The sequence below is a fragment of the Pituophis catenifer genome, unplaced genomic scaffold (genome assembly GCF_029215685.1).
Source record: "Pituophis catenifer annectens isolate HBS135680 unplaced genomic scaffold, rPitCat1.0.hap2 SCAF_8, whole genome shotgun sequence".
In the NCBI taxonomy this organism is placed as follows: Eukaryota; Metazoa; Chordata; class Lepidosauria; order Squamata; family Colubridae; genus Pituophis; species Pituophis catenifer.
In genome coordinates, this window is record NW_027256888.1 from 57,060,602 (window position 1) to 57,086,918 (window position 26,317).

At 40.2% G+C, this 26,317-nt stretch overlaps 1 protein-coding gene across 4 annotated transcripts in view; it reads left to right on the forward strand.

Annotated features, from left to right (window-relative positions):
- Nucleotides 1–2,890: 2,890 nt before the first annotated feature.
- TMEM131L (transmembrane 131 like) overlaps nt 2,891–26,317 on the forward strand; it is a 75,797-nt gene continuing 52,370 nt past the window's right edge. For 3 of the 4 annotated variants that reach the window (XM_070949204.1, XM_070949203.1, XM_070949202.1), the window contains exons 1-3: nt 2,891–3,084; nt 4,127–4,197; nt 10,627–10,670. In XM_070949204.1, the coding sequence (XP_070805305.1) occupies nt 2,961–3,084; nt 4,127–4,197; nt 10,627–10,670 (239 nt within the window). In that variant the 5' untranslated portion in view covers nt 2,891–2,960. The remainder of the gene's footprint in view (nt 3,085–4,126; nt 4,198–10,626; nt 10,671–26,317) is intronic. The other variant, XM_070949201.1, reaches the window with a different exon arrangement.

A 26,317-nucleotide genomic window follows, 5' to 3' on the forward strand; every position in this document is an offset into this window, starting at 1 on the left:
AGTAAATTGGAATTATTAAAATATTTCTCCCATGCAGTGGTGGTGCTGCTTTTCTGTTTGGGATTGGTATCTTTTGTTTTTTTAATGGAAATATTTTTAATGATATAAGGTATTATAGATGTTAATGAAAATATAGAATGAGAAGAACAATCATTTTTATAAACATGCTTATTATTGGCGCAAACACGAGAGACCATGTATTGTATGTCATGCAAAAATCCAAAGCTATGAAGAACAGGTGGGCTTTGATATATGACAGTAAAGGAGCCTACCATAAAATGAATTATTTTATGATCATAAGATGAGTCAGTCATGTGACTGATTTTATGATATTTTGCAGCAATTGTTAAGCAAACATCATATCTGTTAAACAAACCAATGATTTACCGTGGATGTGGTTTGCCAAAAACTGGAAATTCTGGTATTTGGCAAAGCCATAATAAAATGTGGTCATGTAACTGTGGGATGCTAAAAACAGCTGTAAATGCAACTGTGTTGCCAAATGACTGAAGTTTGGTTTTGTGGTTGCAGAGGCGGCCCGATAGTTGGAACTTCAAATCTGGGCCATAAATGCCTTTTTTTGTAACTTTGATTGGTCACTAAGTGATTGGTTGTAAATTGAGGACTACCTGTAGTAATAATACATGACAGCATAGGTTAGAAGTGTGGACAGTCTGGTTCAAGTCCACCTTCAGTTATGGAAGCTTTCTAGCTAACATTGGCCAGTGCAATATGCCTCTGTTGTCAATATAAACATGTAAGCTATGTTCAGATTGGTGGAAAGAAACATAGAAACATAGAAAACTGACAGCAAAAAAAGACCAATTGGTCAATAGAATCTGTCCTTTGGAGTTTTTTGAATTATTATTTTATTACTTTTTTAAAAACTTTTTGTTATGTTTATCCCAAGCTCAGTTACTGATGTCTGACCCATTACTTCCATTGGAAGTTGGTTCTAAGCTTCTACTATTATTTATTTGAAATAATACTTTCTAACATTACTTTAAAGAAGAGAGATTAAATCTAATCATAGTATTAGTATCATCAAGAGACAACACAATAATTATTTCTAACTACTCTTGAAAAATGGGTCAGTCTGCATAGTTTATATTTATAATTTATATTCTTTGACATCTCCATCATACCACAGCTAAATTATCCTTACTGATCCCACATGAAACTGGCAATCATGTACCAGCTGTCAAACTCTTGCTACCAGACTGTTGCCCCTAAATCATGCCTTTACTGGAATACTAACTGGCAAATCTCATTGAGCCAATGGGGACCTATTACTTGTACTGTACTCTTATATTTGTATACATGTGTGTTTGCAAATGTTCCCACTTAATGGCTGTAAATATTTTTATAGCCAGATCGGTTAGTCTTTTAAGAATAATACTTAAGCAACTAAAGTTTAGGCTACAAGCCCTTATTTCCTAGTTTTCTAATTCTGGGCATTAGTCTACAAGTAAAATGCTACATTATGTCTTTGAACTCAGGGAAACCTATTCATACAAAAAAATTATAACCAATACTGGCACAAAATTACCAGTAGATTATAAATTATGGAAAATGTATTTATATAGAGCAGATTCCAAACAACTCTACTATGCACTTGCAGAGTAAAGAGAACTAATATAATTTGGAGCTGGTTATCATCTGCTTTAAATAGTTATTTTTTGCTAACATACCGATTAAAAAGAGTTATATAGCCCTTTAAAATACAAGCTTTTGATGTGCAGTGGCTTCTTACATACATGTATGTTATTGTACCGTATATGAAAGGAAGTATATTGGATACACTATTGGTAGATCATTTTTTAAAAAATAATAATAATGTAGTAAACCAGGGATTGTGAGTTAAATGTTGCACCAACCTAAGCTTATCTTTTCTAAAATTCTGCATGTTACATCTTCCAGCCTGAGCAAGTCACCAGAAAGCCAGGAAGGAACCATACTGATCAGAATGCTAGCTTTGAATTTGATTGATGCAGGTTCAAATCTAATTTAGCCCTACATTTCATATAGTTAAATGTGCCACCAGTCCTATGGTGACTTAAGACTGAGACGCCAGAAGATTAAAAAATGTTCATTTGAACTTCCCACATTACTTTCCACTGTATCCTGCATTTAGTTATTTTTTCTGTTTCCTTTCAAGCGGCGAGTGCAGAGAAAACCTCAAAATAGTGATATCAGCCTTTGCGTCATTTATCATCAGATGGTTTTACTGCCTTGAAAGACAGGTATAACTATACTCTTAACAATTATTCTAACAACAAAGCATGTTTTTAGGGGGGTCTCCATTGTGTGAGTGGCCTCCCCCACTCCCTCCCAAAACTCAAGATTTTTGTCCACCCTACTTCATAGATAAAATGAACGAAGGAAATAATTTTTTTTTAAAAAAAGGGTTAGAAATGTCCTTGGAGATTATCTAGTGCGAGTTTCCGCTCAAGGCAAGCCACCCACCACTTTAGCAGTGAAAGCTTCTGCCAAAGAGCTTGAACAGGTGTGGGGAACAAGGAGGAGGAAAAAAAGGGCCTAATGCAGAACTGAGGACCAACGGTTTATTCTGCAGCTTTAGAACGACTGGCGGATCAGTCCCACCTTTGAGCAAACAGCGCTGGCGGCCTGAATAAAGGAGCCCAAACCCAGAGTCGGGGCCTTGCCCACTGGGGAACCCCGTCCTCTCCCTTCTGTCTGCTCGGCCTGCCTTCCATGTGCTTTGGGCGGCGGTAACAGCAGCCGAGCCACCGCCTCCGGGCGGAGCCCCAGCGAGGAGGGGAAAGCTGATTCTTATACTCCACCGCCCTGTGCCGCGCAGCCTCCTCTATCTCTGCCGCACACGCGCCTGGAGCGGGGGAAGGGGGAGGAGGAGGAGGCGGCCAATGCTGCCGCCGCTGCCACAGCTGTAGCTCCGCCAGCCAGCTCGGGCAGACAGGAAAGCAGCCGCCTCAGCAAGCATGGCGGGGCTGCGCTACCCGTCGCAGAACAGCTACTGCCGCGTCGCCACGGCCATGAATCTCCTGCTCGGCGTCTTTCAGGTCCTTTTGCCTGGCTTCCGTCTGGGAGGAGCGCAGGGCCAAGGTAAAGAGCCTGGCGAAATACTCGGGGGGCTGCCGCCCCTCGAGTAGGGTCTGCAGCGGGAGGTGAAGGCGGGGGAGCTGGTGTGTGTGTGGGTGGTGGGGTGGTCGACCAGAAGAGGTCCGGCTCTGACAAGGGCGAAAGTGGACTGAGGTTTTCCACCCTCGCCCCCCTCCCTCTCCCTCCCCCCCCCCTCTCTCTCTGCGCCTCCCTTTGTGCAGCAACGACTCTGGCTGCTGCCTTCCCGGGCGCCCAGAAAGGGGAAAAAAAGAGCCGCGAGCCAGTTCCCCTTCCTGCCTCGTTGCTTAAAGCTAAAAAAAAAAAAAGGGGGGGGGGAGAAACCATGACTGCTCGTTCGAAGCTCCTTTTGCACGAGCGTTGTGGCAGATCTGTAAATAAAGGGGTGGGGGAGCCAAACCTGCCGAAGGCGCGTTCGCACCCTGTGGACGCTGCTTTCATGACTTGCCACCGCCGCCCCCTCTCTCTTCCCGCCCTGCTCGGGCAACACGCTGCTGCTGCTGCTGCTGCTGCTGTTGCTGCTGGTGGGCTTCGCGTGGCTGAGAAAACGCCGCCGCCACCCCTCGCCCAGGCTCTCCCTTCTGCCTTTCCCAGCCTGCCTAATAGAAGGAGGGGGGTGGGTGGGTTGTTCGGACTTGGGGCTGCTGATATATCTTTTTTTTCGCACCCACGCACCCCCCCACCACCGTCCCCGCGACCTGCTTGTTTCGAAGAAGAAAAGGCCAAACGCGCGCCTTTGCCAAGTCGGACTCGGCCTCTTCCACACTCCCCTTTTTCTTCGCGCGTGGTGTCTGCAGCAGCGTTCAATATGGAAGCGCCTCTTAGCCTCGAGCCTGAACAAAACAAAGCCTGACCGCATGTTTGGGCCGCTCTGAAACGCCCGGGTCCTAGAACATAAGAACTCGCCTTCTTTCTCTTAACTATATTAAGATCCAGGTCTCCACGATTCTCCCTTGACCTGGTTAGAAGTGATTTGGCACTGATTGAGGTTTCTACCTCTTTCTCTTCCCCCCCTCCCCCAATCTAGCAATTGATCCTATTCCCAATGTGGTGGAGTTGTGGCAAGCAGAAGAAGGGGAACTCCTGATGCCTGCTAAGGTAAGGGGAACATCTGGGAAGAGGTAAATAGCAGAAGGGATATGGAGGGGCTTTTTTTAGCACCTATAGAATAAGATCATTCTTCCCCTTAGAGCAGTGGTTCTCAACCTTCCTAATGCCGCGACCCTTTAATACAGTTCCTCATGTTGTGGTGACCCCCAACCATAAAATTATTCCTAAGACCATTGAAAATATGTGTTTTCCGATGGTCTTAGGCGACTCACAGGTTGAGAACCACTGCCTTAGAGGGAGATAAGGTGTCTCTGGAAAAACAAAAAATTTCCATACATTGCCAGTGTTTTCCTCTACGTTGTTCTGCAAGTCATGATGGCCTAAGATTTAGAGATGGTGGTGGCTGTGGCTGAAAAGCAATTCACCCGTGTTCCTCTTAACCGGATATCAGCAGCACTGCAGGCTCTATTTTGCTGTAATTTCGGAGGAAAATAAATAAAAGGCTATACACCAAAAAGGTACTGTGAGCTTCTGCAAGATTTCAAAATCTATTGCACCTGATAATTTTGTAGGACAAATCCATTGACATATGATGGCAGTACTGCTTCTATGAGGGAAGGTTGCTGTCAGCAGATCTCATGAACTTTTAACGTGTTTAAAGCCCACTTCTTTAGGAGGAACATTGTATCAGAATATGTTTATAAAGATATTTTTTTCTTGTTACAATGTAATGCTGATTTCTCTTGCCCTCCCACCCCTGTTAAAGTGAGGGAATATGGCTACTTAAATTGTGAAGATACTCAATTTATTAATTTTAATTATTTTAAAATTCAAACTTTTAGGAAAATTCTTAAATAGAAGGTGGGTGGTTTTCATTTAATAGTTTTTAATAGTTGCCAATATATTTTCTTTAGCAGCTATCTAGGTTTGCATTTTTTTCCCATTTTCTGTCTATAGTTCCACACATTCATAAACAATGCAATATTCATGATTATGGTTTTCTGTAATCATGTCTTCTAATTTAGGTATAATCTCAAATGAGCTGAAAAGAGTTTATTTCTAAGTACTACAAGAGCTTTCCTGGTGCTGCCCAGATGTGAAAGGTATAACTTTTCTTATCCCCAGCTGCTGCAGGAGTTCATATGGTTAGATGAGGCCTCATATAGCAATATAGCTCAAGGCCTCAGGATTGGAAGAACTTCTCCATATGAAACCTTCCATGGCTACCAGAATAACTACCAGCAGAAGAGGGTCTGGCATGGAAAGAATGTATTTGGGGAACTTACTTCAGCTGCTTAATCCCACAGTGATCATTTGTAGAGCATAATAGTTCCATCAACTCCCTAGATAAAATAAATCCTCTTTGGACTTAAATAACTATGGTAGAAATAAAGTATGTGTGAGCATTATTACTGAGACCATTTCTTACTATGCAGGAGTGACTTTTTTTAAAAAGTAGATTTATGTGAATTGGTGTCTGTGTGTTTATGTCATTTAGTCTTATGAAAGGGGTAACTCCTGCAATGATCTTGACTGCAAGTTCCAGATACTTTAAAACTTAGTATGTTTATTTTCTGGTTTGGTTTTTAATTGATGAAGTGTATATTCATTTGTTTTATCTAAACTGAAGGTGGTATGTTAAAAAATTGCATGCTTTTATGTTTAGTTAGTTGTAATAAACCATTTTTTTATTAACTTCAGAGTGTTGCTACATTTTATTTATACTAGTGTTTTAATTTATGACATTATTAGTTACTGAGTTCTGTGTAGAAAAGCAAAGGAAGGTGTTAACTTTAAAATTAAAGTCGTTTTTTCTGGATTGTCAGAAAGCTGGCTAAAATAAGTTTAATATTGTGTATTATGCCAAATTATTGTTTGTCCAACATCAGTGTGCACTGTGCAGACAAGGACAGCACAGTAGCTGAAAGCTTATTACTATAATATGTTTAGCATAGTTTACATCATCTAAATCAGTTGTATATTATATTTTCATGAAGCATATAAGTAAATATTATTCCAGATTATTATATTACGCCATCAGTTAATTATGTATGACTAAACCAAATGGTCTTTTGTTTCACAATGCTTTTCTGCCTTCCTTTATGAACAACAGTGCATGTTGCATGCAAAGTTGACCTTTGTTTCAGCCATGCGTAGCAAGGTGAAGCAACCCTCATTGGTGCATTAGTTTAACAAGCAGCAATGATTATCTTGATGAAGCAAATGAGTTTTGAAAAAAAGCTGAATCTCAGTTTTGTGCAATTGGAAACGTTCTGTGAGCATCTCCCTATTTCTCCTAACTACATTTATAGTATGTTGGTTTGCTACTGTCATAATTCCTAGGCATTAAAACAATGGTTTTGGCCAGTAATAGGAATGATTGTCTAACAGCTCTGAAAGATATCGAAATGAAAAAGTTGACTGTAAGCTTTGATAGAAAGATAATAGAAACATTTCTTTCTTTTTATGTTACTTTAACAGAAATATTTTTTTCTGTAAAAGTATGCTTCAGATTTTTTCTTAGTGAAAAAAGTTTTACTAACATGACTTCCTATTCATATATAAATTTTGCAGACACTAGTATGAAAATAGATTGGTTTCAGTATACCCACAGCCAATTTTAAAAAGCAGAAGTGACTTTAGAATAAAGACTAATAATTTCTTCCTTTGTCTACCGTGAGATAGTTTGAAGTAGATTGTAGAAAAGCTGGAGTGTTTTAGGTACTTCCTAAATGCCTTTTTAAGAGAAAATTCAATTTTAGGTTCATATTGTTCAGTTTTTCTGTCAGGCCTGTAGTATTTTGTTTAGCCTCTATGTAAATCCGATGCCAATATTAAGTAGAAAGTGAATTAAGAGTTTCATTTTAAATTCTCGGTTATGGAGTAATGAGACTGACGTTCTTATTTTAGAAACTGGTGAAATCTCAATTTAAATCTTGAGTAACTTTGAAATGCTCATGAAAAGAATAGTTTTTCCCCAATATTTTTCAATAGGCTTTTTCTAATATTCTTCAGGAATAGATAGAAACCATAAAGCAAAAGTGATGAAGTGCTGCAATTCAAACACTGCTTTGTTTATAAATTCTTAATTGCATTTTCCCGTATTATATTAATGGCATTTCTTGCTACAGGATATCGATTTCTGGGAATCAACTGCATTAACGCTTGTTCAACTAATGACTTCTAGATAATCAGTTGCCAAGGGCAATTGATACAAGTTATGGTATATGGTACAAGTTACCATATTTTGTGTCCATTATGGTTTATAAATAACATGTCTATTATGAACTGGTAAAGATACCAGATGCCTAATCTCCTATTTGTCCATGGCTGTCTTAATTCCTATGTAGGAACACAACTAAAATAAGACTGATTCTCCAGTGAATATTTTAAAGTCTTTTGTGGGTGCATTTTTTACTCCATCTTGAAGAGAGTAGTATTTTCTTAATTTTGTGGGACACATGTACATAGATTAAATAAAACAGAGTGTAAAAGTATTCTAAAAAAGAAATCCTGTCCCATTTGTGTACATTCTCATAGGTGTCTTAACTAAACTACAGTATTTTTCGGAGTATAAAATGCACCAGAGTATAAGACACAGCTTAGTTTTTGGGGAGAAAAATAGGAAAAAAATAATCTGCCTAGCAGGTATTCATCTGGCTAGTGTCCTTAGTCTGGTCAGCTTCAACACATTAGTTTGCTGGTTTTGAGCATGTGCACTTTTTATGCCCTGCTTGGAGATAGAAAACAGCTTTTAAAGCACAGCTGATCTTGAGAATAAGAATATGCAGGCGAGGGGAGATCACTTCATTAGGGCTGAAAAAAAGCTTCTAAAGCACAGCTGAGAGTTGGAGGGAGCAAGCAAAGCATGGAGATAGCTTCACTTGCTTACTAGTGCCTCGTTAGGGCTGAAAAAAAGCTTCTAAAGCACAGCTTCGAAAAAGCCACATTCGGAGTATAAGACACACACAAATTTTCAGCCTCTTTTGGGGGGGGAAGTGTGTCTTATACTCGGAAAAATACAGTATATGTTTATATGTTTATTTAAAGTATTTGTAAGTAGTCCTTGACTTACGACCACAATTGGAGCCCAAAATTTCTGTTGCTAAGTGAGAAAGTTAAGTGAATTTTGCCCCATTTTATAATCTTTCTTGCACAGTTAAGTGCCAGAACCTCCCAAATGCAATGCGTGCGCAGCCTTGCACATGCACTTTACCTCTGCGCATGTGCGTGCACCCCCTGCATGCACTCTGCCCCCCGCACATGCGCATGGGCTCCTGCCCATGCCCTGCCCCCCACTCATGCACGGCAAAGACCTGAAGACCAGATGGCTGGCAGGAGGTGCATCCGCATACGCGATGGAGCTGAACTGGGGCAACGGCTTGCGTGCCCACAGAGAGGGTGCTACGTGCCACCTCTGGCACTCATGCCATAGGTTCATCATCACAGTTTTAGGATATTACTCCCCAGATCTGTGGACAAGGCTGTAGGCTATAAAAAGAAAAGACATTTGTATGCTTACGTGTTTCCCATGTACTTAAGTGTGTGCTATGATATCATAAGAGCTGGATGCATTTTGCAATTAGGAAAAAATTGGAATTTTCATTGTATTAAGGATGTGGCATATGCGAATGTGGGAAGAAGAGGAAGCTACATTTTGTAGTCAGAAATACAGGACTTTTACAGTCTTGTTATTTCCTTGTCAAGGATGATAGAAAAAAAATAATCTCAAATGGGAAAACCTTTAGAAGTGTGTGTATTAAGCAAAGTCTATCTATTGATACTTCTCAGAAGGGAAATGACATGTTTAAGTTTATTTGAGTGTTACTCAGTGGAATACACAAGGATAATATGCCACGAGCAACAGGGCTGCTTGCTGTAGGATTTTGAGATACTGCTTTCCCAGGGCCTAATTTATGGAAAACAAATGCCATTTGTTATGTATTATAGATTTCCTGGACTTTCCCATGAGTCTTAATGCAGCTATTAAATGTTGCTGATAGTCCGGCTGTTGTCCATCTCTTTGTCTAGTGCTTATTATGGTTCATCACACAATCAGCCAGAAGTTCACACTGGATTTGGTATTTTTGTCTACCTATCAAGTCCTTTCAAAGGACCTGGGATAGGCAGATGTGGATGTTTGATGGTGTTAGATGTATTGTTGCAGCATGTAAGCTGTTCTGAGTAAATCTGCCTTTTGCAATTGACTGATGGTGAATTTGTCATAGCCAGCAATGTTCAAATGATGCTTTAGTTGTTTTGGGATTGCACCCAAAATGCCTATTACTACTGGTACTATCTTTGCTTGCTTTTGCCACAGTCATTCTATTCCTCTTTGCAGGTCTTTGTATTTTGCTATCTTCTCCAGTTCTTTCTCTTCTCTTCTGCTGTCTCCTGGTATTGCCTTGTCCACTATCCAGACGTTGTTATCTTTTATATCAACAGTAGTTAAGTCTCGGGTCTTATGTGGCAGGTGCTTGTCTGTTTGAATTTTAAAGTCCCAGAGAAATTTAGCTTCTTTTCTATGACTTTCTCTATTTTATGGCTCATCACACAGTCACCAGATGTTGAGACTGGAATTGGCATTTTTGTCTACCTATCAAGTCTTTTCCAAGGACCTGGGATAGGCAGATGTGGATATCTGATGGTGTTACAGATATTGTCACTACCATTAGTACTACCTGTACTTTCTTTGGTCACAGTCATTCTATTTTTGTTTGCAGGTCTTTCTATTTTGTTATCTTCTCCAATCTTCTAGAACCATGTTGGCGAACCTATGGAACAGGTGCTGGAAGTGGCACGCAGAACCATCCCGCGAGGAAGGCATGGCCTTGCTGGCTCCTCATCTGCGTTCCTGTGCACACACGTGCACCAGTCAGCTGGCCGTCATGCGCACGGGAGCAACGAAACCCAGAAGAGTGGCATACCGTCACACATGCGCAAGCTGGCACCCAAACTTCTGGGTTTCATCGCGCACATGAGTGATGGCCAGCTGTTCATCAGGCGCGTGTCCATGCCAGAAATCAGAATATCAGGTGCCTGCTCGCGCATGTGTGACGGAACACCGCTCTTCCGGGCATTGCTGCTCCCACGCGCATACGGTCCAGGCGAGATGGTTTCGTGTGCCATTTCCGGCACGCAGGCCGGCACGTGGTGACCTAAAAGGTTAACCATCACTGTTCTAGAATATCTTCTATTCTGCTGTTGCTCTATATTTTGTTATTGTTATTTATTTTGTTACATTGGTCTTGTGTTACATGTTTTAAGATTTAGGCATTTACTTCAAAAGGTTTAAATTTTGCTAGTAGCATTTTTCAAAAATTGGCATGCAAATGTTAAAACATATTGTAGTATGATAGCCTAATTAACATGAAACATCACTGAGCAGTTACAATACTGGCGTTGCCAAAATAAAATATATGTAGGAAATGTATGTTTGTTGCTGAAAAGCTTTCTGGTGTTTTCTTTGTTTACTAGGCTGAATCAGAGGAGGATGTGGAGGAAGATCCCCAAGAGCAGAGGTAAGCAAAGTCAACTTTCAATAAGAGTCTGACCAATTGGTCCAGGTAATTTTCAGTTATCAGTTCTTTCTGGCAGTGGCTACAATAGTTAAGTTAGAAAATTTAGTAGTTTCAGTTAAGAAAATGTCCAGCTCTGCTCTGCAGCTATGGCAGATTCCCACTGAATTCATTCTGTAGCATTCCTCACAGTATCAATAGAATGAATACTTTAATGTATATTGCTTTTTTTACTAGAGAAATGCAACAGAACTATAGTTTATAATTACACAACTGTGTATAATTTGACTTATAATAGCATCCATAATTATCTTTAAAATAGTTGACATGTTCTTATTTAATTCTTATTTATTTCTCTGAGAAATGTACTTTTCAAAGAAACAATATTTTCAAGGGAGCAATATTTCTAAAAGCAGATCAGTGCTGATCTGTTTTACCTTAGATGAATTTTATATAGAAATGTAGTCTTAGGTAGACATAGTTCTAGAAAAATAAATATAAACAATGCAATTCCTCCTGTTATAAAAATAACATTAATATTATTGCTCAGTCTCAGTTAAAATACTACCCTTCTTAACAGAAGTAGGGTTTTATAGATAAAATATAGATACTTCTTTTCAAAATATTCATGTAAATGTTTTAAATAATGCAGAAACTTTAAAATTTAAAACTGAATGCTGGTTTTATAATTTGTAGTTATTTCAGTTGCCTTACTAACATTAGAAAAAAAAAATTGTACCATATCTTTCCAAATGGTTGAATCATGCCTACTGCAGGTGATAATTCACTGCTCCCTCCGCTTGTTCTTATTCTCAAGAAAGAGGAAGATTTTATTATTGTGCTTAGTTGTAAGTTGCTTCATTAACTTTCCAATCAAGTACAGATATCAATATGTTTGCTGATTAATGGATATACATATTTGAATTGTTCCCAATATAGTGACAAATATAATCAGTTTTTTCTTTAATTAGCTAGCATCCCTTCTTTGTTGCATCTGATTACATTTGATTTTGTAATTACTACCATATACCGTACTTGCATATCCTTAACCCAATCAAGTTAAATCCAGGAACCACCTTGAATTTTTAATAAATACTCTATTTTATTTGTCAATAAATTGGAAAGATGAATATATAGCAATTTCTAAAGTATTGATAAAATATCCATAATTTGGAACAGCATATAATATAACGTAATATGGCAATACCTGTTTCCTTTAAAATTTGAGATTAATTTTAAAAACAATTGGTGATGTAGAATTTTTGTTATATACTTCAGAACATCTTTGCCTTGTCTTTTTCAAATCCTGTAAAATGAAGATGAAGTTTTTTTTTTATACACCAAATTATTATATCAGATTAATTTGTTGCATGTGAAAAAGAAAATGGTTGAATGTACGAAAAAGGCTCTGGATTTAAATGAAGGTCAGAAAGCCATATTAGTGCTGATTGCTCTCAAAAGTCATATATATCTTGCCTCCACCACCCCTTTATGTAAAATAAACACAATGTCTTTGTAACTCATGTATGCACATTTCACTAAAATATAATTCCCCTCTAATTTTTTAAAACTGTTTCCATAAAATTGAAGAATTGAAAAAAGCGTAGAATACATTTTTTGGTATATATTGTAATACAAATACATTTCTCATAACTTATCTTTTATTAGTTTCATAGTGTTTCCTAGAAATGCTGTTTCATGTATTTCTGTTTTATTATGTTTACTTGTTCAATTACAAATTTGTGAAATGAAAAATTTAAAATTAAAAAATGTACAACTTAATATAATCCAGAAATAGACACAGACAGTGCCTGGGAATCTTTCCCTATATAACACTCATTGTTTTGGATCATAGTTGCTAAAAAGTACAGTTTAACATGCCAGGAATGTTTAGGGTTAGTTTTCTCTACTTAGTCAACTTTGACTAAAATTCAATATGTTTTTTTTTTGTTCAGATGTAAAATCATTGATTGAGTATAGAGAGATACAGAAAATCATAATTTTTAGGAGCATTAGTTTAGTTTAGTTTAGTTTAGTTTATTTGATTTGTATACCGCCCTACTCCCGAAGGACTCAGGGCGGTGAACAGCCAAAAAATAAAATACATAGATACAAAAAATTTAAAAACCAGCTAAAATCAAATTAAATCATTTTGGCCCAGACAGATTAAAACACCCCAATAATTTAAAAACAGATTAAAATTTACATATTTAAAAAAGGGAAGAGATTAGGCCAAGCCCGCCTGATGGAATAAAAAGGTCTTCACAGCGCGGCGGAAGGTGCGCAGATCTGGGATCCTCCGTATCTCTGGGGGGAGCTCATTCCAGACGGTAGGTGCCCCCACAGAAAAGGCTCTCCCCCTAGGGGTCGCCAGCCGACACTGTTTGGCTGACGGCACCCGGAGGAGTCCCTCTCTATGAGAGCGTACTGGCCGGTGGGAGGCTATTGGTGGTAGTAGGCGGTCCCGTAGATAACCAGGTCCTAAGCCATGGAGCGCTTTAAAGGTGGTAACCAAAACCTTGAAGCGCACCCGGGAGCCAGTGCAGCTCGCGCAGGAGAGGTGTTACATGGGAGCGCCATGTCGCTCCCATTACCACCCGCGCGGCCGCACTCTGCGCAGTTGGAGCCTCCTCAAGGGGAGCCCCATGTAGAGAGCATTGCAATAGTCCAGGCGGGAGGTGATGAGGGCATGAGTGACCATGCGTAACGAGTCCCGATCCAGAAAGGGACGCAACTGGCAAATCAGGCGAACCTGATGAAAAATCCTCCCGGTCACGGCCGTCAGGTGCTCTTCTAAAGACAGCCGGGAATCCAGGAGGACGCCCAAGTTGCGCGCCCTCTCCGTGGGGGCCAATGATTCGCCCCCAATAGTCAGTGATGGCGTCAACTGACTATATCGGGACGTCGGAAACCATAGCCACTTGGTCTTGGATGGGTTGAGCCTGAGCCTGTTCCTCCCCATCCAGATCCGTACGGCCTCCAGGCACCAGGACATCACTTCAAGGGCATCGTTGGGGTGATCCGGGGTGGAGATGTACAGCTGGGTGTCGTCAGCGTACTGATGGTACTCCACCCCGAAACCACGGATGATCTCGCCCAGCGGCTTCACATAAATGTTGAACAGGAGAGGCGAGAGGACCGACCCTTGCGGCACCCCACATATGAGGGGCCTCGGGGTCGACTTCTGTCCCCCTGTCAACAGACTGCGACCGGTCAGAGAGAAAGGAGGAGAACCACCGCAACACAGTGCCTCCCACCCCTAACTCTTCCAACCGGTGCAGCATGATACCATGGTCGATGGTATCAAAAGCCGCTGAGAGATCTAACAGGACCAGGATAGAGGAGCACCCCCTGTCCCGAGCCCTCCAGAGATCATCAACCAACGCGACCAATGCCGTTTCCGTGCTGTACCTGGGCCTGAAGCCTGACTGGAATGGATCCAGATACGTCGTTTCATCCAGGTGCTGGGGAAGCTGTTGCGCAACCACACTCTCAACAACCTTCGCCACAAAACGAAGGTTGGAGACCGGACGATAATTTACCAACATTGCCGGGTCCAGGGAAGGCTTCTTGAGGAGAGGCCTCACCACCACCTCTTTCAAAGCGGCAGGAAAGACACCCTCACCCAACGAAGCATTTATAATCCCCTGGAACCAGCCTCGTGTCACCTCCCGAGAAGCCAGCACTAACCAGGAGGGACACGGGTCCAATAAACAAGTGGTCGCGTTCAGTCTACCCAGAATCCTGTCCACGTCCTCAGGGGTCACAGGATCAAACTCATCCCAGATAACATTCTCAAGACCTGCCCCAGTCCCTCCCCCTGAGACTACCCAGTCGGAGTCCAGATCTTCCCGAATCTGAGTGATTTTGTCATACAGATACTGAACAAAATCCTCGGCTCTACCCTCCAAGGGGTCCTCCCGCGCTTCCTGGTGGAGCAGGGAGCGGGTCACCCTAAACAGGGTGGCCGGGCGATTATCTGATGACGCAATAAGAGCAGCAAAATAGCTACATTTCGCTGCTTTTATCACCACTAGGTAATTCCTAATATGAGATCTTACCAGTGTCCGGTCAGATTCAGAAAGACTGGCCCTCTAACTGCTCTCTAGGTGTCTTTTCCGGCGCTTCAACTCCTTCAGCTCCTCAGTGAACCAAGGAGCTAAATGAGATCGGCGCCGGGTCAGAGGCCGCAAAGGCACGACCCGGTCCAGAGCTCCAGCGGCCGCCCTATCCCAGGCGGCCACTAGGTCTCCAGTCGAGGCGTGTGCCAGAGCCTCAGGGAATGGCCCAAGCTCCATCTGGAACCTGTCAGGTTCCATCAGGCGCCTGGGGCGGAACCATCTTACCGGCTCCGCCTCCCTGCGGCGGGGTGTAGCGGTTTGAAGGTCGAGACAAAGGAGAGAGTGATCAGACCATGACAAGGGCTCGGTGACTATATCCCCTATCTCGAGATCACTCAACCACTGTCCAGAGATAAAAACCAGATCCAGCGTATTTCCCCCTGTGTGGGTAGGGCCATGAATTAACTGGGTCAGGTCCATGGCTGTCATGGAAGCCATGAACTCCTGAGCCACCTCTGACGCCTCACCCACGGATGGCAGGTTGAAATCCCCCATGACCATAAGCCTAGGGGTATCAACCGCCACCGCGGCGATGACATTGAGTAGCTCAGGCAGGGCTGCTGCCACGTGGCAGGGAGCCAGGTACGTGATCAGCAAACCCCTCTGAACCCCGTGACCCCATTTCACAAGGAGGGATTCACAGCCGGCTGTCTGAGGAACAGTGGCCTCCTTCGGTCTCAGACCGTCTTTAATGATAACCGCTACCCCCCCGCCCCTCCCCTGTGACCTTGGCTGATGGAATGCGTGGAAACCTGGTGGGCACATTTCAATGAGGGGAACCCCCCCTCCTTGCCATTGCTTGCATCCATATCTTTCATCATTTGGAGTTCTGTGCAATGAAGTCACAACTTTGAAGCCTACAATAATTGTTGCAATAATATTGCACATTTCAGGAAATGGGGAGATGTTTAAAGTGCTGTTAGTATGTTCTCTAGTTTTACGGAAGATACTGTGCTGAAAACAATTCTTGTGCAAACGACGTGCTTTTAATAGATGTGAACCAGGCAGTATGCATAAAGACATTTGTGAGACTGGGCTAAAGCTGCCATACTAAAGATAAACAGGTATATAAGAAGAGTGGCTAAAAAAAGCCAGGAATTGTCTAAAACAGTGTTTCTCAACCTTGGAGGCTTGAAGATATATGGACTTTCAACTCCCAGAATTCCCCCATTTCCTTAGAAGGAAATAGATAAGAAGGAACCAAATTGTTAAGGAAAAATGTCACCTGAACCAGAGAAAAGAAGTTGGACATGAAGTTCCTGAACACTTGAAAAACTGCAAAATCAACAGCTACCAGATTTTTAAATGAAGAAGGCAAGAGTAGCTTCCATTACTGTAAAGCAAGCACTCTGGGGCAATGGTAGGGTTCAGACAGTTCGCACCACTTCGGGAGAACCGATTGTTAACTTTCTGAGCAAACTGGTTGTTGGAAGAAATCACTAGGGCAGAGAATCGGTTGTTAAAGTACTTGAATCCTGCCACTGCTCTGGGGGATAAAAAGAGTTCGGAAGCCTGCATGCTCTTTGCATTGTCTTTGGATTCAGATTTGGCAACTTCCATCCCTCTGGCAGGTTGAGGATGGCAGTTTAGTTGAGCAGGATGTGGGTAGGTGTGGATCCAGGTGTGTGTGTGTGTGTGTGTGTGTGTGTGTGTGTGTGTGTGTGTGTGTGAGAGAGAGAGAGAGAGAGAGAGAGAGAGAGAGAGAGAGAGAGAGAGAGAGAGAGAGAGAGAGAGAGAGAGAGAACAAATTTACATTGTTATCAGTAAACTTGCTGTAACTTTAGATTCACTGGGCCTCTTGTGTATTCTTTAGGAGTGAATGAATGTCAGTGTTTGGATAAAAGTGATTTGAGTGGCTGTTGATCAGTAACACTTATGGTCACTCACTCACACAGCCCTGATCAACAGCCACTCAAATCACTTTCAACCAAACACTGTTGCTGGGATTTGTGCTTTTTTCAGGCTCATATTACCATACAGTAAATTGCATACTTAGCAGCTTTTCTCTTGAGGGATAAATTTTAGTAAAAGGAAAATAAAAACTTCGCTGAGGGGAAGAACCTGGGTAAAAAATCCAGTTTGGCATTCTTTAAACTTGTATTGATTAAAAACAGGCAATGGAGTTGTGATATTTGAAACATTCTTATGAAATTTGGTATAGATGCCTTCATTAGTTTGCATTCCTGGCATTTTAAGAAAAACTTTCAGAGCATTTACACAATGGGTGGGAGGCCCACATGCCTCATACGCTCTCCCCAATAATTCCTAGTGTTCCTAGTGTTACCAGAAATTTAAACTTTATCATTGAATTTCAGCACTACCATTTGTCTGTAAGGTCCAAGCTTTAAGTAAAAGGAATTTACTTTTCTTTTTACTTAAATTTCCATTTTTCCTTCTGATTTTTTAAAGGTTAACTAACTAACTAAATAAATCTAATCTGGAATGGCTCTTGCTGCATCCTGTGAATTCCTGGAAGAAGGCAGAAAGAATGAAAGTGGATTACAGCTAGTCCTCGAGTTACAAATATAGTGGAGCATGCCCATTCCATTCGTACCTCGAGGATCTGTGAGAATGAATCTTGTACCTTGAATTAGATAACACCCTGGTTTCGGCCATGCATTTTCTAATTTTAATTAAGTGCACATGAGGTATCTCAGCGTGGGGAAGGCTAAGGGGCGGCTAGTGATGGAACAGGCCCCCAAGGCCTCCCCAATTCACTAAGATACCTCATGCTTCCCACTTTCTGCCACGCTGGACTCACTTACCTTGCAAAGATCTGTCTCTTCTCTGCCACAGTTTCTTTCGCTTTGAGGGAGAGAAGAGTCAATGGAAGCTCCTGGGCAGAAAAGTGTTTGCTGCACCTATCTCCTACTCCTCCCCCACCCACCCCCAACTCCTTTCCACCACAACCGGGACACTTTTCACCCAGACAGAGACTGGATGCTTCATCTGCATGCAAATGGGGCCCTTGAAAATGAAGGGATTCACTCCCTATTGAAACACCTCACAGACACCTATGAGGCTTTTGAAAACAGAGGGATTCACTCCCTATTGAAAAACCCCATAGACACCTATGAGGCCTTTGAAAACGGAGCAAATCCCTCCGTTTTGAAATGCTCCATAGGTACCTATAAGGCCTTTGAAAATGGAGGGATTCATTCCCTATTGAAATACCTCATATACGCATACGAGGCCTTTGAAAATGGAGGGATTTACTTCATTTTGAAACATTCCATTGATGGCTATGAGGCCTTTCAAAAGGGAGCAAATCCCTCCATTTTCAAAGGCCTCATATGCGTCTATGGGATATTTCAGTAGGGAGTTAATCCCTCCACTTTCAAAGGTCTCATAGGTGTCTACGGAGCGTTTCCAAACCGTTTTCAAAGACCCCATAGGCATCTATGGGGTTCTTCAAAAGGGAGTGAATCCCTCTGTTTTCAAAGGCCTCATAGCAGTGGTGAAATCTAAAATTTGTTACTACCAGTTCTGCGGGCTAGCTTGGTGGTGGGGGTAAGGTGACTGGGTGGGCGTGGCCAGTTTTTCTTTACTTTTAAAACCATTTTTTACATGTAAAGCCATGTAAAAAATGCTTTCAAAAGGCTCTGATGATCCCAGCTGAGTTGCCTGATCGGCAGAGGGTAAACCCTCTGCCGATCAGGCAACTCAGCTGGAATCGTCAGAGCTTGGATCGTCAGAGGCATTTAAAAGAAAAAAAGCCTCTGATGATCGCGCGGCTCAGCTGGGCATGGGCGGGGGCAGGGATTTTTGCTATGGTTTTCCAAACTGCCCGCTGCCATCGCTACCTACTCGCCTGAGCCAGTCTGAACCGGGAGCATTTCACCCCTGCCTCATAGGTACCTATGGATCATTTCAAAATGAAGCAAATACCTCCGATTTGAAATATTCCATAGGCACCTATGAGGCCTTTGAAAATGGAGCGAATTCTTCCATTTTCAAAGGCCTCATAGGCATCTATGGGGTGTTCCAGAAGGGAGTGAATCCCTCCATGAAGCTTCTCAGTCAGGTCTCCATCTTGGTGAAAAGTGTCCCAGTGGTGGTAGAAAAGAGTATTTTGGGGGAAGAACAAGAGACCGGCACTGCAAACACTTTTCACTCTGAGAATGAAAGTTTCTGGGGTCTGTGATCTTGTGAGTGTTCAGGCATCCAGTCTCTGCAAAATAGGATGGGTGCCTGAACTCGTGCTATATTACGGCACCCAGGAGCTTCCATAAACTCTCCTCTTTCTCAAAAGCAAAGAAATGGTGGCAGAGGAGACAGATCTTGTAAAGTAAGTGATTCCGGCACGGCAGGATAGGAGGGGGAAGCAGTTGTGGGCAGAGGGAGTGGGGGAATAGGGTGAATATTGCAGACCTCTGCAGTCATTTATAAGGGTGAACAACTGCCCTGGTGCTTCAACATTAGTAATTTTGGCACTTGCTCGTAAACACTAGGGGGCACTTATCTTGTAACTTCGAACAGGCGCTAAATGAATGCTCGTAATCCAGGGATTGGCTGTAGTTGCTTTTTCTCAAAGAATTTCAAAGCACATTGAAATGTCAAAAAGTTACAAATTCTAGGATGAGTCTGGAAAAATGCATGCTCCAATAATGACTGCATTTCAAATATTTCTTGATGAACTACAAGAAAGGGCTGAAGAAAAGGGGCTATATTATTGGAATGGCATTATGTGAAGATGCTGAACAGCGGAATTCAACTTAAAATGCTTTAATTCTTGTATAACTGCATGAACGATTTAGGAAGTCCTTTCACAAAAATCCTTTTACAAAAAGGATTTGTGAAAAATAATTCCAAATTATTTTGCTACCCAAATTTCTGTTGCTAAATGAGTCACAACCATTTTATACCTTTTTTGCTACTTTGTTAAATAAATCACTGCAATTGTTAAGTGAATCACATGGTTGGTTAGCAAATACAACTCCCCCCATTGGCTTTTCCTCTGTCAGATGTCATCTCGGAAGGTTGAAAATGATAGTCACATGACCACAGAACGTTTCAACCATTGTAAATACATGCCAATTGCCCAGTGTCAAATTTTGATCATATGATCATGGGAATGCAGTAACACTCGTAAGCGCAAGTACTGATCATAATTTCCTTTTTTTCAGTGCCTTTATAACTTCGGTCAGTAAATGAATGAATGCAAGATGATTTATCTTGAAGAATAGCGCAAAATTATATTTCCTCCATGTTTGATTGTACTGCATTTCCCCATTACTTGGCTCACTCTAAGGGCATGGTACAGAGTGTGGAGGCTGGTTGCGGGGAGAAAAAAGAAAACAGCAGAGCATTCTGGTATTTACAAACTTCCAGTTTTTGATTTAGACCATAGAGTGGCAACCAATATTTCATGAATATTTATCTTGGAAGGTGGGCAAGCTGCAAATTAAAGCACAGAATTTATATTCATGGATCCAATTAAGCACCTTCGGGAAACAAGCCAAGGGAAAAAAAATGTGAACTGAGGAAATGCCAAATATTCTTGTGAGGAGATATTAAAGCGCAATGTCACTGAATACATTTTGGATAAATGTTTTGTAGTAGCCTTATTTACTGTGGCAATCATTTTTAGACCATTTTCAAAAAGTCTTAAAAGTTTGCTTTATACATGTCAAATTAAAAATAATTATCAGAGTATGTCTAAAATGAGCAGGTTCAGAGTATGCCTTTGCTTTAAATTAATATTCAGAAATTTTCCCCCAAATAAAAACTAAGGCAGCTAGATATAACAGAATAACAGAGCTGGGAGTGACCTTGGAGGTCTTCTAGTCTAACCCCTGCTTAGGGAGGAAACCCTTGGCTTCTTAAAAATATCTCTCTTCTTAAAAACATCCTGTTGGAGCACCCACAACTTCTGGAGACAAGTCATTCCACTGATTAATTGTTCTAACTGTCAGGAAATTTCTGCTTATTTGGAGTCTCCAGTGCAATTTGAAGTTAATAAGTATTTTATATTGTAGACTTAAAAGTTCATGAACTATTAAAAGTTTATGAGACTAAGATTGGACCAAGAGCAAGGCAAGTAATATCCTGGGAAATCTCAAAGAACCTCAGGTTAAGAACTAAGGAGCTTTCTCACATTGGCCAATGTCAGTGTTCATGAAGAACACTGAATAACAATGGCTTGTAAGGCAGAATTGCAAGGAAAAATACACTATCCAAAAAAAAGTACCGCTGACAATTTTCAGTTTGCAAAAGATCATGTGGATAAGTCAGAATGCTATTAGAAGAATGTTCTTTGGATGGATGAGACCAAAATAGAACTTCTTGGCTTCAATGAATAATGTTATGTAGTAGGGTAAAAGGAAACCATTGCTTGAGAATCTTATCTCCTATGTTAAACATGGTGGCCCATCCTATGCCATGAAAGCAGTTTCGTGTTTGTGCAATGAAAGCAGTCAGAAGTGGAGATGGGCACAGGCCAGGAGCTTGCCTTCTCTATGATTGTCCAGGTTTATGGAATTCCTTGCTCCCTGATGTAAAGATAGCCTCTCCTCCCTTTGAACATTTAGAAGAAAATGAAAATAGCTTTTCTATTGCTGGGTTTTCAGAACATTTTAGAAATGTTTTTGCCATGCAGTTCTACTCGGGTTTATGGCTTTTCATTTTTTAAAATGGTATTAGGGTTCTTTAAGTATATGAGTTTTCTAGAACCTAATGATTGGGATAGAAATTGATTTTTTAAAATGTTCATTGTTTTAACCCTTTCTTTGCAACAATGAATATTACATGGATATCCGGTAACAATATTTTTTTAATCATAGATTAACAAAATACTGAATATAAAAGGAAGCGCGATAAAAAACTAAAAAACACTATCAAACCTGTACAAATAAATACTCCCAAAAAGTATTTGAAAATTAGAACCAGTTGGGTCTCAGTGGTTAAGGCACAAGGCTTTATTTGATTAATTATCCTCTTAGTTTTTTAATCAAAATTTGGTTTTAATTGGGTTGTTTTAAATTCGGGCCAAAATTATTTAATTGTTTTTAAAATGTTTTTAAATTTTATATACTATGTTTTATCCTGGCTGTACACCGCCCTGAGTCCCGCAGGAGAAGGGCAGTATAGAAATATAATAAAATAAATAAATAAATAAATAAAATTATGGACATTAAGCCCATGGAGAAATAAAATGGAAATTTCTGCATTAAAAAAATTAGTCTATTCTTTGTATTTTATTGTCCAAATTATCCTCAATTTCCTCCATTTTAGACTCTAATAAATTAATATTTGCATCCAACTTCATAGCAATTTCTGAAAAACCATTAGTCACTTTTACAATCTTTCGTTGCAAAGTATCAAACTTTAATTGCACCAATTCTTTAATTTCCTGCTTAAATTTTTCAAAGTTCTGGTTCATAATCTCATCCCTTCTTACAATCTCCTCCAAGAGAAATTCAATTATATTAAAATCAGTTTTCTGAGTCTGTAGGTTTAGAACTTGTTCATATAGTTTGTAAATGGGGGAATCCCCCCCCCCACTGCTTGTTTGTCTGGCTTTGTCAGTCTAAACGCCATATTTCCACACAGACAAACTTTAGAAAAGAAAAGAAAAACAAAGAGAAAAAAAGAGCTTCTTTCCAAACAAGATCAATATCAAATCTCCAGGAAAGAGAAAACACAAAAGTGGAGCTTTTTCTTCAATTGTAGCCAGGAGTATTTATTCCGCTACTTTGTGGCTTAGTAAGAAACAGAAGGACTTTCCCTTTTCAGCTTTTCAGCTTTCCCTGCTCAAGCTTCGGCAGTCGCCATTTTAAAAATTCTTTTTTGCTTTCTTCAATATCTTTTACAAAGTAAATAAAAATACTTGCGATTTAGGGTCACAGGTCCAGATCTCATCCTCTTTACTTAGTCTGTTAATTTTCTTTAAAAGGCTTGTTCTCGTCGCCTGGCTCTGCAAAAAGGCAGAGGTCTCCCAAAGCCCGGAGCAGCGGCGTGGGAAATAGGGAGCTCATCTGCTTTGCCCCCAAGAGTAAAAAAAAACTCTCGGGGCTTCGCAGAGAGCTCTACCTACCCTCACCTGCTCTGTCTCACATTTCCTTATGGAAATGGAGTTTTTCGAGCCGCCTTTCAGATGTAAAGGCTGCTCTTTACAGGCGATGGGGCTGGCAGTCCCGAGGGACCGTCTGGCAGCAACAGAGAGCAAACAGGAAGTTGATAAACACTCAAGACAATAGCTTAGAAGAAAAACCTAAAATGGAAGCTGATCATGAGACTTGTAATGCTGAAAATATAAAACAACGGATTGAAAAAGAAGTTTTAATGATGCAATATAATCTCACAGAATATGCGATTAGACTGAGAGGAATACAGGAAAACAATAGAGATGACTTAAGGAAAATATCTTCTGAAATTCTGGCTGGGATCTTAAAGGTTCATCCTGAGGAAGTATTTTGTAGGATTGACAGAGTCTATAGAATAAATTCCTGGATTGCAAAGCAAAGGCAACTGCCTAGAGATGTGGTGATTTATTTTACAGATAAAGAAATAAGAAATAATATTGTGCAAAAATCTTTTAATTCTACTTTGCAATTGTTTGGAAGAAAGATTTGGATATATAAAGAATTACCGCCTAAGATGTTATTGGAAAGAAAGAAATTTGGTTTTCTGGTGACTGAGCTTAAAAAACAAAATATTTTATTTAGATGGGATGTTCCAGTTGGTATAATATTGAGATATCAAGGAGAAAGATACCAATTAAATACTGTTGAAAAAGCGGAAGAATTTCACCAAAATTTTTTGAAAATGAGCTCAACATTTTTATGCACAACACAAGATAAGCAGAAGGAGTTGGAAATAAAGGAAAAATATCGAGTTACAGAGGCCTCTGTAGATGAATCGCCTTTGGATTCTTTAGATGCCTCAGTTGGATCATCTATAAATAAGAGAGACGTGGCATCGGACTCTAACGTGATGACTCATCAAGTCACAGACAAGCATGGAAATCAATTAGTTGATACACAACTTATAGAAAAGAAATATGAGCCACAAAAGCAAAACCAACAAGACCAAGTCATAAATCAGAATGAAAATCGACCAGTTGATATACAACTCGTAGAAAGGAAATTAGGATGGAGATCAAACCCACAAAAATTCAAGAAAAAAAGAAATAGATCTCACAAAAATAAAAATTTCTAAATTAGGCAACAATGAAGCCAGTTATTTAAAAGATGACTGAATACATGAAAAGATAGTTGAGGCGAAGTATTGGTTAATATTATCCTGAGGAGAGTGACAGACCTCTGCAATGCCGTAATTTTGGGATGTGAAAAGGGCCTTAAATTGTTGGATTGGAATTATTTATTTTGGATTTTTTTTTTTGATAAATGTATTATGTTTATGCTGAGCTATATGGCAAGAGAGCTATGCTGGGGCATGCAGAAGATCTGGTTGTTACCCCATTATGACGGTGGGAATTAATAATCCTGAAGAAAGCCACTACTACAGATATTATATGGAATACAATTACAATGTCACTCGGGTGGTTGTTTTCTTTTTTTATATATATGAAGATATTCATTACTGATGGGGGCAGATGATAACTGAGGATTTTGAACATTTTGTTGCAATCAGGATGTTATGTTACCCTAATATGGGTGATGGAGTTAACAATCCAGTGGAAAGACATCAAAGAAGACATTATATGGACCATAAGTTTAAAGTCATTGATTTTATTTATATAAGGGAATATTTTTTTAGTAGGGTGGGCAGAAGAATAAAGATATTAAGAATTGTTATGTATGGTAATTTTGTAGGAAAGTGGGTGGAGACAGGCTAGTTTATTGATTGTTTAGTTTAAGAAAAGGGATGTCTAAGAGATATATTGGAGTGGAGGAAATGGATAGAGTTGAATAAATGTCAAATTAGGATTTATTATATAGTTTTATAGGGGAAGGCTGCTTCGAAATGTTATATTAATATACACAAAAGATTAAATGTTAAATTAGGATTTATTATATAGTCTTCAAGTGGAAGGTTGTTTTGAAATGTTATATTAATATACAGATATATTTATGGGGGAGGAGAAAAAGGGCAGATTATTGCTAAATTGGGAGTTATAATAATATTACCATGCTAAATCAGAAGTTATTATACAATGTTATAGTAGAATGTTATTTTGAAATACATGGTAAAAGGGGGATGTAATAATATTAGAAAGAAAGGGTCAGTATTTGGGGGATGGAGTAAGGGGATGGTAAAATATTATATAATCTGTTATGAATTTGGATCTTACTTTGTAGAAGTCACAGGGGGAAGGGTGGTGAGGGGGGGTTAGGGAGGAGGGGGGAGAAAAAAGGGGGAAAAATCTGTATTTGAAAAACTTTTTCAATTAAAAAAAAAATTAGTCTAGAAACCCAGGTTTTTCTGGAAGCTTCCATCGAAGTACTAACCAGGCCTGGCTCTGCTTAGTTTATGGAGATAAGCCATAGTTGACTAGGGGCTTCCATCTACCTGTCCTAATTTGTGATGCAAACTTTTAAACATCAGAACTGCTGTCCACGGAGCCTTGTTTTACGAGTTAATCTGTTTATATTGTTTCAGTAATTTAAAAGTAGAGACACAATTTGAGTAAAAGTTTCCTTAACTGAAGGATTCTTAAAATCTGATGTTAAAAATGTTCAGGTAGTACTATTTTCACACTTTAAATACTGTTAATCTAAAGGAAGATGCATGGTTATTTTCCAATGTTTGCTACTGTGCATAATTACAAATATTAAGTTAATTTGATCTGTTGCGCTATTTTTCCAGTCATCTCCAACCTTTGACTTTGGTAGCTTGAATATGGGCTATGGAAGTGCATAATATCTGATAGGTGCTAGGTTAAAAAAAGATTGTCCTGTCCTGTTTCTCTACCCTGTGTTGTTTTAGGGTGAGAGTGTACATTCTTTTGCCTTCCTCTGCATGAAAAATAAGTACAGATAATCCTTGCCTTACAACTGTTCATTTAGTGACCGTTTGAAGTTACAACAGCACTGAAAAAAGTGACTTACGACTATTTTTCACACTTAGGACCATTGCAGCATCCCCATGGTCACGTAATCAAAATTTGGCAACTGGCTCATATATATGATGGTTGCAGGGTCACAGGGTCCCTCTTTTGTGGCCTTCTGACAAGCAAAGTCAGATTCATTAAACAACCGTGTTACTAACGTAACAACTGTGGCCATAAGTCTAGGACTACCTGTATTCATTATGATTTTATAGTAACAGAAACTATTGGTATACAATCCTTCTCAAGGATTCAGTAGATGATTCGTGAAAAAGGAGCTGGAACAGACTGCAGCAGGATATGTAGAGATCTATCACAAATGTAAGCAGGCTTTCACAAATTCACTAGCCAAATAACCTGGGACCAAAAAAAGGGGGGGGGGAATGTGTCTTGCTCTGCCAGAACACTCAGTATTTTAAGAGTATATTTTAAGAGCAAAATTAGACTTCCAGGGCTCTTTCGGGAATGTTGTGCTGTCATTTGGTTAGCTGGTGGAAGGCTGCACCATATTTGGTGTT